The sequence below is a fragment of the Syngnathoides biaculeatus genome, chromosome 16 (genome assembly GCF_019802595.1).
Source record: "Syngnathoides biaculeatus isolate LvHL_M chromosome 16, ASM1980259v1, whole genome shotgun sequence".
Classification (NCBI taxonomy): domain Eukaryota; kingdom Metazoa; phylum Chordata; class Actinopteri; order Syngnathiformes; family Syngnathidae; genus Syngnathoides; species Syngnathoides biaculeatus.
This window is the reverse complement of record NC_084655.1, coordinates 18114162-18130076: the sequence shown is the minus strand read 5'-3', so window position 1 is coordinate 18130076 and position 15915 is coordinate 18114162. Positions and strand designations below refer to the sequence as shown.

The 15915-nt window shown below is 47.4% G+C and overlaps 1 protein-coding gene across 2 annotated transcripts in view; it reads right to left on the bottom strand.

Moving 5' to 3' along the window:
- Positions 1-4252: 4252 nt before the first annotated feature.
- mrc2 (mannose receptor, C type 2) overlaps positions 4253-15915 on the bottom strand; it is a 34260-nt gene continuing 22597 nt past the window's right edge. The window contains exons 19-31 of one of the 2 annotated variants that reach the window (XM_061847404.1): positions 14902-14934; positions 14650-14816; positions 14386-14554; positions 13708-13850; positions 12994-13105; positions 12741-12907; positions 12555-12663; positions 10570-10808; positions 10026-10188; positions 8816-8965; positions 8604-8717; positions 8319-8498; positions 4253-6919 (exon numbers count right to left, since the gene is read on the bottom strand). In XM_061847404.1, coding sequence (XP_061703388.1) covers positions 6672-6919; positions 8319-8498; positions 8604-8717; positions 8816-8965; positions 10026-10188; positions 10570-10808; positions 12555-12663; positions 12741-12907; positions 12994-13105; positions 13708-13850; positions 14386-14554; positions 14650-14816; positions 14902-14934 — 1994 coding nt within the window. In that variant the 3' untranslated portion in view covers positions 4253-6671. The remainder of the gene's footprint in view (positions 6920-8318; positions 8499-8603; positions 8718-8815; positions 8966-10025; positions 10189-10569; positions 10809-12554; positions 12664-12740; positions 12908-12993; positions 13106-13707; positions 13851-14385; positions 14555-14649; positions 14817-14901; positions 14935-15915) is intronic. The other variant, XM_061847405.1, reaches the window with a different exon arrangement.

Here is a 15915-nt window from a genome sequence, read left to right as displayed (position 1 = left end):
CTGACGCGACCGCTTGTCCATTTCTATGTAAATGTTCCGCTGCGAGCGGCCCGGGTTGCTGAATATAAATCACGACTTGGGAGAGAAAAGAGAAGAAATTATGACCGCACACATTTTTTTTTTTTGCTTAAAGTTTGATTTTAAATATCATTATTAAGTAAATATACCGTAGGATTTAATACATTGGATCAGCAAGCAATCGTTGACTTTTTAGCTAGCGAGTGGTAGCGTAGTGTAGCAGAGACGCAACTGACTTCCTAATAAGGCTTGGCAGGAAGTCAAAATATGTAAAAAAAATACTTTTTTGCCACTACCAACTCAACACAATATTAAATTACACGTGTATTTTAAAAAAGAAAACACACATATTAGCCTCTAATCTGGTATCTTAATGCTAATGCTAACACATGATCATAAAGTCCATAGACAATAATTAGCATCTACAGTGCCACAAAAAAAGTATTTGCCCCCTCCTCAGATACATATTTTCTGCATGGTTTCCCCAGTTTAACGTTTAAAATCATCAAACAAAGGTAATTATCCGAAACACAATACAACACAAAAGTAAATTACATGTGTATTTTTAAAAGAAAACACACATATTAGCCTGTAATCCGCTTTCTTAATGCTAATGCTAACACATAATCGTAAAGGCTGTAGACAACAACTAGCATCTACAGTGCCATGAAAACGTATTTGCCACCTCCTCTGATACATATTTTCTGCATGGTTTCCCCACTTTAACGTTTCAAATCATCAAACAAAGGTAATTATCAGAAAAAAGATCATGCAAGTGCACATAAAATCCAGTTTTGAAATGGTGATTATATTTATTAGGGGGGGGACCATTCAACGCTAATTGGCTCAGTGTGGAAAAAGTTGTAGGCCCTGAAATCCCCCCCCCCCAAAAAAAAAAAGTTTTGGCCACCCACAGCTGCGACAATTGAAAGTGAGCAACGGGGTTTTCACATCTCTGTGGGGGTATTTTGGCACAGTCTTCCTTGAAGAATTGTTTTAATTCAGCCACACCGGATGCTTTTCCAGCACCAATTGCCTTTTTTAAACTCATGCAACAGGATTTCAACTGGATTCAAGTTAGGACTTGGACTAGTTGACTCCAAAAACTGCATTGTGTTTTGTTCGAAGCCATCCTGAAGTTGACTGGCTGGTGTGTTTCGGACCGGTGTCCTGCTGCAGAACCCAACTGCGCTTCAACTTGAGATCATAAAGTAATGGTCAAAGAATCTTCTTCTGGACTTTTTTGATGAACCGCAAAATTCATGGTTCCATCAATCACAGCAAGCTGTGCAGGTCCTTAAGTAACAAAGCAGCCCCAGCCCATCACACTTAAGTTTTTCTGAAATGTCGTGCCAGATTTAACGAGACACATAAAGTTCAACTTTTGCCAATTTTGGAACCCCAACTTATTTAAAACTCTACTATGAAACCCTAAGCTTGACTTGAAACTCTCTTTTTAAGCCCTAACCCGGACCTAAAACTTTTTGAGACCTTTACAATATCTTGGACCCATCCACCCATCCCTTTTCTTTTACCGCTTATCCCCACGAGGGTCGCGGGAGTGCCGGAGCCTATCCCAGCTGTCAACGGGCAGGAGGCGGGGTACACCCTGAACTGGTTCCCAGCCAATCGCAGGGCACATGGAGACAGACAAACAGTCACACTCACAATCACACCTCGGGGCAATTTAGAGTGTCCAATTAATGTTGCATGTTTTTGGGATGTGGGAGGAAACCGGAGTGCCCACCCGGAGGAAAGCCATGCACAAATTTAAACCCTGACTTGAAACCCCTACATTGAAAGTCGACCCCTGTCTTGAAATTATACTTTGAAACCCTAAACCTGACCTGAAACCCCCTAAAATGAAATCATCCTTTCCATGAATCAACAACTCCCCCCCCCCCCACTCCCACTCCCATCACGCAGCGCAACATAAACACTCCCCCCCCCCCCAACCGTCTCCCCGTCCGCGTTGAAGTCCCGGCGAGACGCAAAATCCAGCACCGCCCTCGTTCTTGCCCACCCCCCCCTGGGCTCTCCCTAAAGACCAAACGGACCGCACAGTCTCTCAACTGCCCCCCCCCCCAAACCCCTCACCCTCGTTCCCAAAGCCAAGAGAAACTCATTACTTGCGAGGATTAGATCGATCGCTGCGAGGCGAAGATGCCCGGTGGAGAGGCTGCATGCCTGCCTGGCCCCGCCAATTTGTGCCAACAATGGCGCTCATCCGTGTGTGTGTGTGTGTGTGTGTGTGTGTCTGTTGAGCGACCACACACACACACCACACACACACACACACAATCTCAAACTATTTGGACTCACGATCGGAAGGGGCACTGCATAATGCGTCCATAAGGAGGACGTTATCATTTTCGCAAGAAATGCACAACACGCACGCGCTCAAAAGTGGGTTTTGCCTCCGAACCGTCACCATGGAAACCCCCGGCGTAAACAGCTTGTTTGTCAGAACCGCACGCACATCGGGCCTATCTTTATTTCCCAGCAGGCCCGACGTTGTCGGAGAGTGATGATCGTCAGCTCTTCAAGGTGTAGTATCTGCAAGTTTGGGCTTGACGTTGGCAGCGGCGGGGGCGGACTTTTGGAGGGCGGGGTGTTAATAAAGGATTAAGCATCAAAGCAGAGAGCGCAGCAGCAGCCGCAGCAGCAGCAGCAGTCGGGCTTTCCATAAATTAAATAGTTTTTTTTGGATGGTTCTGCATGGTTCTTCCTCATTGTTGCGTTTCAATGTGGTCAGCGCGCACGTGTCAAACAGAGCGGTGCCACAATGACTCCTTTTATGATTTACGATGGGATTAGCGTGGGGGGGGGGGGGGACACTCGTCAAGGGGTTGAGGTCGTAGTTCGTCGTGGCCGTTTTGATTTGTTTTGCGTTTTAAAAAGGAAAAAAAAATGGAAAAATCAGATGTTTTCCGTGCAAAAGTGGCTTCAAATGTCGGTTTCAATCGTGGATTTGGGTTTTCAATGAGGGTTGAGGGTGCGAAAAGATGTTTTCAATGGAGGGGTTCGAGATAGGGTTGGAGTTTCGAAGCAGGGTCAGGTTTAGGTTTTCAAAATATAATTCCAAGACGTTCAATGTAGGGATTGGAACAAAAGTTAGGGTTTGAAGTCAGGGTTCGAATTTCAAAGTTGGGTCAAAGATATTGTAAGGGGGTGGCACGGTGGGTCAGCTGGTAAAGCGTTGGCCTCACAGTTCTGAGGACCCGGACTCAATCCCGGCCCCACCTGTGTGGAGTTTGCATGTTCTCCCCGTGCCTGCGTGGGTTTTCTCCGGGCACTCTGGTTTCCTCCCACACCCCAAAAACATGCAACATTAATTGGACGCTCTAAATTGCCCCTAGGTGCATTGGCTGGCAACCAGTTCAGGGTGTACCCCGCCTCCTGCCCGATGACAGCTTGGATAGGCTCCAGCACGACCCTTGTGAGGATAAGCGGCGAAGAAAATGAATAGGATGGATGGAAATTGTGAGGGTCTGAAAATATGGTTTTCGGTCCAGGTTAGGGTTTCAAGTCAAGCTTAGGGTTTCATAGTAGAGTTTTTAAAAAATTGGGGTTTCAAAATTGAGCCTGGATGAGGATTCGAAACAAAAGTTGGGGTTAGAAACAAAGGTTCGGGTTTCAAGTGGGGTTTCAGGCTCTTTGGGCTTCAAAGCAGTGTTTGAAGTCAGTATTACAGTTTTAAGACAAGGTTTCAAGTTAGAAGAGGTATAAGACAAGCGAGCTCCGCCCCCTGCTGGCAAACAACTAACATTACAGTTTCTCGTTCACCTTAGGCTGGAAAATCTGTTCCTAAATGTCAACGAAGAGCTCACACAAAAAATATCCATCAGTGAAGCAAAAGCGCAGAGAACATATCTATCTTTTTATTCATCATTTCAAATATATATATATATATAAAAAAAGCACAACACTTTCGCCCAAATTGGGACTTCCGGTCGTATTCACAGGAGTAACACGTGGCCACTTTGACAGATTTAAATGGCGAGAAAAAGGATTGATTGACGGCTCAATTGCTCGAGGCTGCAGCGCAGCCGACGGCCACTAGAGGGCGGACGACCCCTTCCTACGTCCTCACTCCCTCCTCATCAACCTTCCTCCACGTTTGATCCCTTCTTCACCTCCGCTAACTTTGCCCCCTCCCTCCCCGCCCCCGCCCCTTCCTCACACGCTCCCCTCACGTCCCTGAGCTCCAACCGCCCCCCCCCCCCGTCCACCCCACAGCCGAAACCACCCACTCTTCAACTCTTTCTCTTTTCCGATTGGTTCCAGACGTGCCACTGGGCTCTTCTTGCAGACTCAACATTCCACAGCTGGAGAAAGCACACACACACACACACCTTCTGCCCCCCCCCCCCATCTGAGTCCAAATCCATACAGCGGCGGGCGCGCGCACACACATACAAAAACATTCCTGCAGGCGGGGGGTGGGGGGGGGAGACAGGGAAATGATCCTAGATCTGCTTTTTGGGTGGTAAAAACAACAATCTGGTATTTACATTGGTGTCGGGAAGTGAGGGGAGGGGGGCAAAATGTTCCTAAAGAAACAAAACTTGACAAAAAAAAAAAAAAGAAAAAGCCGGAAAAGTCTCCAAATATCTTGATGGGAAAAAAAGAGAAAAAGAAAAAGAGGAGACACGTTGACAACACACGAATTTGACTGATAGGGTTCCAAAACAAAGCGGTTTCGAATCGGGGTTTGAAGTCCGAGTTCTGCTTTCTAAAACGGATTTCAAATATGTGTTGGTGTGGGTTGGATTGCGAAAACGCGGCTCTGAGTCAGTGGAGGGTTTCAAAGGATGAGTTTCAAGTCCGCGCAAGACCGGGAGAGAAAGAACATTTTCAGTTTTTTTTTTTTTTGTTTTTTTTTTAGATAGTGTCAGGGTTTCGAATTAGGAGACGTTTTGATTTGAGGATGGCAAATGTTCCAAAACGTACTCAAAAAAGAAGCGCGAGGGAAGCCTTCTCATCTGTTGATGTTGAAAGAAGCGAGAAAGAAAGAGAAGAGAAAAAATGTTGACCAAAACATGTGAAGAAGTGTGTGAATAACAGAGAGGGGGAAAAAGCGCTGAGTCAGCACCAGCTGGAGGCAAAAGAAAAAGTGCAAGAACGGAACAGGAGGTGGCGTCACTGGAAATGAGGACGCCACCTCCTCCTCCTCCTCCTCCTCCTCCTCCTCTTCCTCCTCCTCGGTCGGTTTCGTCTTCCTCGGATGCTGACGTGTCCAAAGGGAAAGGGGGCGGGCACCAAACACGGCGGCGCTCGCGCTGGACTTGTCTCGGTTTTAAGCGAGAAGAAAAAACGGAATTTGCCGGCAGGGGAGCGACGAGATCCTCGGCGAGAAAAAGGTTCTGTCGTTTCCTGTACAGCGGCGCCTTGAGATACCAGTTGGATTCGTTCCGGCGCCACGATCTTATCTCAAATCATGCCTTCCCATTGGAATGAATGGAAATCAAATTAATCCGTTCCAGCCTTCCCCCAAAACACCAAGTTTTTTTTTCTTTTCACATGATTTTTTTTCTTTTGTACAATCAAATTTTTTCTCCAAATAACCTGCAACCACAGAAAATACAAACACCAAACAATAACTAATGTATTTTGTCAGTATCGACCAATTAATTGACCGATAATAGCCCTTTTAAAATCTGCTATTTTTTTTCATACATCACATTACTGCACAAGATAAAAATAATGACATGCAAAAAAAAAAAATTGGAAAAAAACTGCCCCAAAATTGCGTGATTTCTGCAGATTTTTCTCTGGGTTGTAAAATTCATCAAATAATAAATGAAAATTGGAAAAAAAGTCAAATGTTCTGCCCGCAATTCGTGTCGGATGCTGCAAAGTTTGCTTTAGCGCCGACCTCAAACACTCACGTCAAGGCGCTCGTATCTCAAGGCAGCAACTGCATAGGCATGAAATTGAACAAACGAATCAATATTTTGTGGGCTTCCTATTCCGAAAATGAATTTTTGTAAATTACATAATCCGGGGGTGGGAAGGTGGAGGTGGGGGCTTTCTCCACCCATGATTTAATACCTAGACTAGGTAGAGAGTCGTCATTTTCGTGCGGAATGACAAGCGAGAGCTGCAGTGCTAGCGCAGATTAGCAAAATTGTCGACTCAGCGATGAAGTGACCCCCCCCTCCCCAGCCCCCCCCATGAATGAAACCGCAAATCGAATCTTTCATTTTCTTTTTTTTTTTGTGTGGCCGCTCGCGTCGTCGCAACCCCCGAGCTGTGTCACAGTAACGGAAAGGCGCGTTCGGCTCGGCCCCGCGGCAGAGGGGGAGGGCGCGGGGGTGGGGGATGGGGGTGGGGGGGGGTTAGCTTCCCCATCATTTGCGTGACAAAACTGGAGGGTTTCATTTGTTGGGTAAAAATTGTGCTGTAAATGTTTAATCCTTGCGGTGTTTTGACGAGAGCATGTCGCAGACATGTGATTGAAAAACGTGGGAAGGTTTCAAATTGTGTAGGGGGGGGGGGGAGAAGATGCATATTTTGTCTCCTTTCAATTGAGACGCTGCTGCGCTCTACACAGCTTTTTCACTTTTTAGGGGATTCTTTGTCTCAATATTATTTTTGGCTTTGCAAAATAAAGGAAGCCTCCGGTCCAGTCCGGCCCAGTTCTCAAGGTTCTACTCGGGCTGCTCGTTGAGCTCCATGTCCGACACCAGGATGTTCTTCTCCACCTGGTCGCCCTGGCCCGAATGCGTGCGGCTGTAGCGGGCGCCGTCGTAAGACCCCCGGGCGCCCACCCCGCCGCGCCGCCGGTACAGGTAGATGATGCCCACGACCAGGACCACCAGAACCACGGCCGTCACCAGGACCACGATCAGCGTGGGCAGGTGGTCGCCGCTCAGCAACTCGGTGGAAGACTCGATAACTGCGAAAAGCAAAGAGACGTTCGATGATGTCCACGTGTAAACATCAAATTGCGACACGAATCTGCCTTAAAGGGCAAGTGTCATCCCTAAAATAGATATTGTCATGGAAAAATGCGTATAACATTATTCACTTCAATGTCGATACGAAAAAATAGATATGAGCGGAGAGTGCGTCATCCATCCGCACAATTGCGGAAGTCTCATTCGACATCCAAGTGGTCGCCATATTTGCTGTATCTCCTGTCCGTGACATCACCCCGGACATTCGCCAATGAAAACACACGGTGGCCCCTACTATGGGACACGCCCCTTCGGACACGGAAGCTCTTTTCGAAGAAGAGAACATGTCAGAACCGAGTGAAGCGATCGGGGCAATGTCACCCTATCGTTTCGAGCCGTATTTAGATGATATGCGGCTCACGGCCAATCCACCTCCGTGCGACAGTGATAAAAACAACGCCGCGACCATACAACCTCCCCATCCGAGAGGGACGACGGCGCCGAGGCCAAACCGCCTCCCTGTCCGATCCACCTCTGCGTGGCGGTGATAAAAACAACGCCACCCGCGAGCGACGACGCGGCCACACCGCCTCCCCCTCCCATCCACTTCCGCGGCGGAGATGAGCCACCGCGGCCAAAGCCGTGTCGACAAGGCCGGTGGCGATCCACAAGGCCTGCCGAGGACGTCCTTCAGCGGCTGCCGCACGGAAGCCTTCCAATGCGCACGTCGACACATTTCGCACCAATGACAAACGGATTACGCCTCCCACAACTATTGTTTTTTTTTTTTTAGTAGCTGTATACACACCTAGCTGTCATTTGGTAGCCACGAAGCGCTCGTCCTTTGCACCCGTGCAATCCATTTTTCACGACGAACCGGGTCTTTTGGAAAAGTATGATGAGCGAATCCATCCTCCCGAGCGTTCGAGCAATATCCAGCAATGCAACGAGCCGGCATTTTGGCTAACACGAAGGAACAACGAGCTACCTTCCCGCAGGTGAAACTGATAGAAAGAAACGAGTCCACTTGAGGGCGCTACTGGCTCCAACGTCACTTCCTGCTTCTTCCCAAAAACAAATCCATTGAGAAGATTTTCGTGGTGGTAGTTACAAAAAGCCATATCAGTCAAAATCACGTTTTGTGGCGAAAAAACGGATGGGTCCATTCCGGCTGCTTTTTTTCATTAATAACATACTAAAAATCATACATTTCATGACAGTGGACCTTTAAAGTCCGCTGGATTAATGCTAACCCGGAATGGGAAACGCCATAGACGGGCTAACGAATAGCATCGGTGTGGCAGTGTTGTTATTTAATCCGTTCAATCCACCAATCCGATCCCAGTTATGAATATTCATTTGTGTTTCATTGTGTTCTTCGCAGACACGGAGGCTTACTTCTGGGCCGCTTGCAGATGACACCGTGCGTTCGATTCTGACACGAGCCGGGCTTCCAAAGGCCGCTGTTGCTCTGGATCCAGAAGCAGGAGTTGGGCGACAGCACGGAAAAGGCCACGTCGTGAGACTCCCAGTTGGTGTAGGACATCTCCGTCTCCTCGCTCCACACCAGACCCCGGCCTAAGACAACGGGGAACGCACATCTGGTTTCGCGGTTACGCAAGACGAGCGCAGAGTCCCGCTGAGGGACGAGATGAGGAAAACGGGGGAAAAGTGCTTTGAGACCTTTGACGCTGACTCCCAGCCAAGCTCCGTGGGCCTGCTCGGCCGAGCTCTGGATGTGCTCCCACACGAAGGCGTTCTCCGTCTCGTCCAAGATGGAGAGAAGCTCGGCTCCGACTGGGAGGAAAGAAAAAAAAAAAAAACACGTCACGCCCGGGAAGCCGCGGCGACTTCGGAGCCCCCGACCAAAAAAAAAAAAAAAGCGCGAGCGTCACCTTTCTCGCAGGACGAGCGGGCGTCTTGCTGCAGTTTGAGTCTTTGCAGGTTGAAGGCGTAACAGTGGTTCCTGAAGGACACCCACGCCCAGTCGCCCAGCGCGCGGGGGCAACTTCCCGGGTAGATCCACTGGTGGCTCACCGGGGCGTCTGTCGGGCAGAAACGGCAGAAATTCATGATTAGATTTGTACGTAGGGAAGCGGCTGTAAATGTATAGCAAGCTCGTCCGTTATTCCGCGTATTGGCGGCCATTTTAAATTATTGTGACTGACACTTCAAGTCACTCGGAATATTGTGTTCTGTAACAGTATACCACTAAACAGACCCAAAGAAAGACGAGACTTTTATTGTTTCCTAAAAAAAAAACAAAAAAACCCCCCAAAGTTTTCATCTTTTCATAATCTGTATTAATTAGCAGTAAACATGGGTCGGTTTCACCGGATGAACCAGATTCCGACCCAAAAGAGAGAAAAATTACATTTATACACAAAAAGAAACATGTCAAGTCTTGCCTGTGAATTTTGTTATATTGTCGGTCTACATGTGTTGATGCAGCATTTGTGTTCCAATGTCCCGGTTGTATACATAAATGCTATTCATTAGCGTGTCTATGGTCTTTTTCTTAATTTGTTAGCGTTATGTTTCTTCAAGCAAAGCCACGTGGTTGTTTCATATTTAGTTTGACGGTAAACGTCAAAGCGGCACGGTGAAGCAGCTGATAATGTGTTGGGCTCACAGTTCTGAGGTCTCCGGTTCAATCCTGTGTGGGTTTTCTCCGGGCACTGCGGTTTCCTCCCACATCCCCAAAACATGCAACATTAATTGGACACTAAATTGCCCGTAGGTGTGATTGTGAGTGCGTCTGTTTGTCTCGATGTGCCCTGCGATTGGCTGGCAACCAGTCCAGGGTGTACCCTGCCTCCTGCCCATTGACAGCTAGGATAGGCACTGGCACTCCCTGCGACCCTTGTGAGGATAAGCAGCAAAGAAAATAGATGGCTGGATGGAAACAACAAGGAGAAAAGTGTCTTTGAACGGCGTCAACTTTTGTTACCGTCGCGACATGTTTTACTATCCGTCGAAAAAGCTACTTATGAATAAATATTGTATGACGGTGGCAATAAACGCAGTTGGCAAACATAAACGGCCATAACCAATTTTTTTCCATTATTTCCCTAACCTTCCAAGTCAAAAACGCACAACACCCACCGCTAATTTGACAGATGGCAGCATCGAGTTTGGCATCGCAGGGGGTCATGGTCCACAGGCCGCTGGTGGTCATGTGACCGCACCCCGACAGCTGATTGGGCTGCCCTTCCACCCAGTTGGAATAAGGCAAATCTTCCTCGCCCAGCCACGTGAAACTTCGCCCCTGAGGATGTAACGAATGAAAGGTTTTCACTCACGGCGCAGCGAAGCAAATCATCACAACTCATCCAGTCGCATCTTTTTGTTCCTTTAAGGCCACCGTACTTTAGTCTGTGATTTTCTTCTTAAAAAGAAAAAAATAAGTACCACAATTTTGGTGCATAGTTTGCATTTTTATACAAAATCCTGCAAAATTCTCATGAGACTAGAAATATTTTATTACATTTTAGTTTGTAATTGTTAACATGATTGAAAATATCAAAAATTTGAAGGTAGATTCTATTATTGGAATGTATTTATTTTTTTTTTTTTTACAAAATCCTGCAAGAATCTCATGAGAACAGAAATATTTGATTTGATTTTTCACTGCGCGTAGCGGACTCACCCCGTAGTTGTAAAGCGCGATCCACGCCGGCCGCCGCAAGCTGTTGATGAGCAACGTCAGGTACGCCTGCTGGACGGGATCTTTGGGCGCCGCCAAGGTGCCGTTCAAAGAGTTGCACAGGTGCAGGGCGCCGGTCCAGTCCAGTCGCTTCTGGACCACCTGGTACGTGATGCCCCCCAGCTCCAGGCGCTTGGACAGGGAGGCGGGAATCAGGGCGGGTGCCGCGGGCATGCCTGGATCTGAAAAAGGGGCCGGCGTCACTTCACCGTCGTGTCGCTTGACTTATGAGTTCATAATTTCATTTACTCATAGAGCGGTCCCTTGAGATATGAGTTCAATCTGTTCTGTGAACACGCTCGTCAATCAAAACACTCCAGACCAGAATACTATCAAACTCAAGGCCCGGGGGCCAGATGTGGCCCGCGAAGGCAAATCATGTGCGTTAACTGCCATTACTCTTGTTAAAATCTGTACCAGAATTTCAAATTTTCATGATTGATAACGTTGAGGTATTGTAGCCCCATCACGGCCCTCTGAGGGAAACCATAACCACAATGTGGCCCGTGACAAAAATGAGTTTGACACCCCTGCTCAAAACAAATCATCTTTGCTTGTTCAAATAAGGGAAATGGCATTCATGCACCCCCCCCCCTCCCACACACACACACACACAAAAGTTGTTTGTGTTCGATAATAATGAAAGCTTCTACTCGGGAAAAGGAAATTGTCAATCATTTCCAAAAATAGAAATGAGTCTGGGAGCAACTCGTCAATAACTAATTGCCTTTTGATTGCCAAAATCAACACCCCCCGCCCCCCAGGTCTTGATGAGATGCCACAGGCAGAAGTGGAGAGAAAATCAATCAATCCATCCAACCATCTCTCTCTCTCTCTCTCTCTCTCTCTCTCTATCGTCCTGAACTGGTCGCCAGTCAGTTGTAGGGCAGGTATTGACACCATCACTGAGCGGGAATCGATCCCGCGCTGCCTGCATGAAAATGCAGGCGTGTGTGCCACTACACCATCAAGTGACTGCTCTCTCGCTCTCTCTCTCTCTATCTCTCGTCATGAACTGGTTGCCAGTCAGTCGCAGGGCAGATAGACACCATCACTGAGCGGGAATCGATACCGTACCAAAAAAGGCAGGCATGTGTTGAGGAAAGAAGTTAAACCATCAAGTAGTGACTGCTCTCGAGAGAGAAGAGGAAGCTCTATCTCTCTCTCTCTCTCTCTCTCCTCTCTCTTCTCTCTCTCTCTCTCTCTCTCTCTCTCTCTACTCTCTCTCCTCTCTCCTCTCTTCTCTCTCTCTCTCTCTCTCTCTCTCCTCTCTCTCTCTCTCTCTCTCTTCCTCTCTCTCTCTATCTCTCTCTCTCCTCTCTCATCTCTCTTCTCTCTCTCTCTCTCTCTCTTCTCTCTTAACTGTTGCCAGTCAGTTGCAGGGCAGATATCGACACCATGACTGCTGAGCGGGAATCGATCCCGCGCTGCCTGCACCAAAAGGCAGGCGTGTGTACCACTACACCATCAAGTGACTGCTCTCTCTCTCTCTCTCTCTCTCTCTCTCTCTCTCTCTCTCTCTCTCTCCTCTCTCTCTCTCTCTCTCTCTCTTAACTGGTTGCCAGTCAGTTGCAGGGCAGATATCGACACCATGACTGCTGAGCGGGAATCGATCCCGCGCTGCCTGCACCAAAAGGCAGGCGTGTGTACCACTACACCATCAAGTGACTGCTCGCTCTCGCTCTCTCTCTCACTTGCTCTCTCTCTCTCTTTCTTATCCTGAACTGGTCGCCAGTCAGTCGCAGGGCAGATATCAACACCATCACCGAGCGGGAATTGCTGCCCGCACCAAAGGCAGGCGTGTGTACCACTACACCTTCATGTGACTGCTCCCCCGCCACCCCCACCCCACCCCACTCGGGCGCTCGTAACACAGAGCAAAAACCCGAGAAAAAGTTGTCACACTCGTAAGTGAAGGAATTTGGCACCTTGTTGCCTCTGACAGAGGTAGCCGAGGCTTTCGGTCTCGCAGGCCCGGGAGGCCCACATGCCCTTGTTCTTCTGCGGGTTGCCGTGAATCGCGGCCACGCAGTTCCCCTGCCGGGACGCAGCGAGACCGTCAGAACAGAGAAAGAACAACGAGGCGGATGGCGAGCGTCGGACGAGGCCGGTACCGGGGTTTTGTCGTGGTGCGGCCCGTTGTTGTCCACGGGCTGTCCCGGGGCCCAGTTGGTGTAGCCCAGCAGGCCCGGCTGCGCCCACTGGAAGTGACCTTTGGCGTCGGAGCTGAGGCCGAGCCACAGGTGGACGGTGGCGTTGGACAGCAGGGTGGTGACGAATGCTGCCAGGGGGAGCGGAGGGCATGATGAAATAGTACACAACTGCACCACCGAAGGATCAATTACCATAGAAAGATGGATTGATTACCTTGCTCCAGATGATTGGACACCACGGCCAGGACGCCCCCTTGCAGTTCGCATTTGATTTTGGCCGCAGACCACGTGGCCCTCTGGGACTGGAGCTCGAACACTCGGAAGCACTAAAACACATCCGGAACACGTTGAGCAAACACGTTCCGAGTTTGGAAGCGAAACTGACGCCTACCAGCAAATGCAAATTTGCCAGAAAATCTTAGAAATACATTCCTTCTGTTCTATTTTCAAGTTTTTGTTAAAAGAAAATATTAATTAAAAATAAAACCATTGAGCTTGTCATTTTAAATCAATGAAAAAAAAATGCAACTTATATTTTAAATCGCATTTAAAGCCAGTCAAGATCAGCGGACCAGCACAGTTCAAAGAAATCAAGCACTTTAGTAAAAATAATAGAAGATAAAATATCAATTCAAATGGCAAATTATCAGGGAAATATCAAAGTGAATATGGATTCTGGAATATTTTTTTAATATTTATATACATTTCTCAAACTAATTAAGTGCATGAATTATTTCCTGATAAAATCCTGCAAATTTCATTTAATTTAGTACAACTTGACTCAAATGTATTCTATTAACTACAGCACAGGGTTGTTTTAAAAACAAATATGCATGCACAACATCAAAACAAAAATTTAACTACTATAGGTATAAAGTTGACGTATTTGATTAGAATCCAAAAATATGGTTTTGGAGAGAATGTGTACCTTGCGCTGGTACGAGGTCCAACCTTCGGGGCAGCCCGACGGCGGGTGGGGTGACGCCGGCGTCGGTGGGGCGGTGCCGGTGACGTTGACCCTCTTGCAGATGTACGGCAGGTCGGAGTGGCACTTCTGCTCGGCCCACTCTGCTGTCGGACAAAGACAAATACGAATTCTCGTACGCAGCACGGTCGACGCTCGCCCAGTCGCTGACCGTCATTCGCAAAGTCGGCTCCCCGCATATTTTCAAGTCGGTTACGAGTGAAACTACACGCATTCGCCGGAAAACGCACGCATCTATTTGCGTATTTTTGTGCTCTTTCTGCCTTGCGTCTACCGCACGGGTGTCAAATTTAAGGTCTGCACCGGTGTCAAACGTAAGGTCAGGGCGCCCAGGTCTGGCCCACCGCATAATTTTTTGCGGCCCAGGAAGGCAAATTATGTGTCAACTTTCATGATTCTTGCCAAAATCTGGAACACGGTTTTGAATTGTGCTATTTAATAAATGATGTAGAAATATTGCAAGCATATTTTGATCGCAATACACAATTTTTAATGGTAACTTGAGCAATAGCTGAACAAACTATAATCTTAGATGGAAATTACCATCTTGCTACTCATTTTAAGATAAGGTGAATAAAGTCCCGCACCCCTGGGGTTCGCACTCGGTGTACGTATAAATACCTTTGCTGGCGGTCAAGTGCACACATCTGCGGTCGCGACTGAGGGGGCGTGGCCTGCCGGCGGCCCAGGAAATGTAGTTGAGCACAGAGCGGTCGGACCAGCGGAATCGCCCGTCGTTGTCGTAAGTGTGAAGTCCCAGCCACCAGTTGTCGCCCTCCACTTTTACCATCTATAGTACGTAAAAAAAAAAAAAAACCAAAACAAAACAAAACAATTTTGCAATGTTATGATGCACCCACTGAACGTTTTCGGAGTTTTCTTTGCCTGGTTCAGCGTGCCCGCCAGGAATTTCTCCTCCTGCGCCGAGTGGACGGAGGCCAGGGAGGAATCGAACCAGGAGCAAATTCTCTGGGCCTGGTCCCACGTGGTGCGGTGGTCGAAAAACTTGTACTCGGCCTCCTGAAAGCCGATCCATTCTGGCGACGTGGTTCCTAACGAGTATTTCAGACCGTGTTGAATTATCGGACTTGTGTCTTTGCTGTGCTTCGAGGTCAAATAAAAGCTAATCCAACCGACCTTCGGTGGCTTCTGGTTCCTTTTCAATGCTTCCTAAAATTGTGAAAAAAACAAAGTATTATGCATTTCTATTTGCCAAGCAGTTCAATACAATTTGGTACATTTTGACTACTTGTATTCTGTCCTAAAAATGTACTAAACAACCTTTAAAAAATGGCGTAAAGTGTGATCCTATCCTACTCCAGTCCTGTAGGTGGCAGTAATGTGATTTTAGAAAATACAACACAGTTGCAAGATCTGGTGGGTCACAGCCACGACTTGTCCCAAATGCCAGAGGACTTACTGTAATGATGGAATGTAAAATGTAAAATTTCTTGAACTGTGCCACAACCCACAAGCAAAGCAGGATGAGCTGCCCCGTGCTGCTCTCCTCCAGTCCAGTAGGTGGCGGCATTACAAAAGTGGATAACTGCTCGCACTTGGTCCTTATGCCAGGGGATATTATTGACATAATATGAAAATACATTCCATTTGCACCAAAATCTCATAAAATCCACCTTAAATGATAATATGCTGGGAAATGTTGTTGTGCTCCAGTCTTGTTGGTTAACAGTTTGAAATGATTTCAAATTTCAAAATAAAATAAAAAATAAAGTTTGTTTACTGCAATGAATAACCGGATAACACAAGTGATTGGCTAACGGTTAGCCTCTTAGCAGCAAGCCCCTATCCTTATGTCCTATCCAATCAAAATGCTACACTCTCATTCGCTAATCCGCATGTCACTCAACGGCGCAGGCCCCGCCTTTTAAAGCCACACACAATCAGAGTCACAGACACTACAATGTAGAACTCGAGTTTGGTGACTACAAGTGGACGAAAAATAATTCCTGCAGCTCATATGCATATTATATTGGTATTATGTGTACTGCTTTGAAAAATATATCATAAAAAATAATAAATACGTGGTTGCTAAATTTTGGATTTTTGCCAAATATGGAACGGTTCTGGAATGGAACCTCTACGGTAAATGAGCAACTGCTGGGCAGTAAATTGAGTTACCAGCTTGGCCAT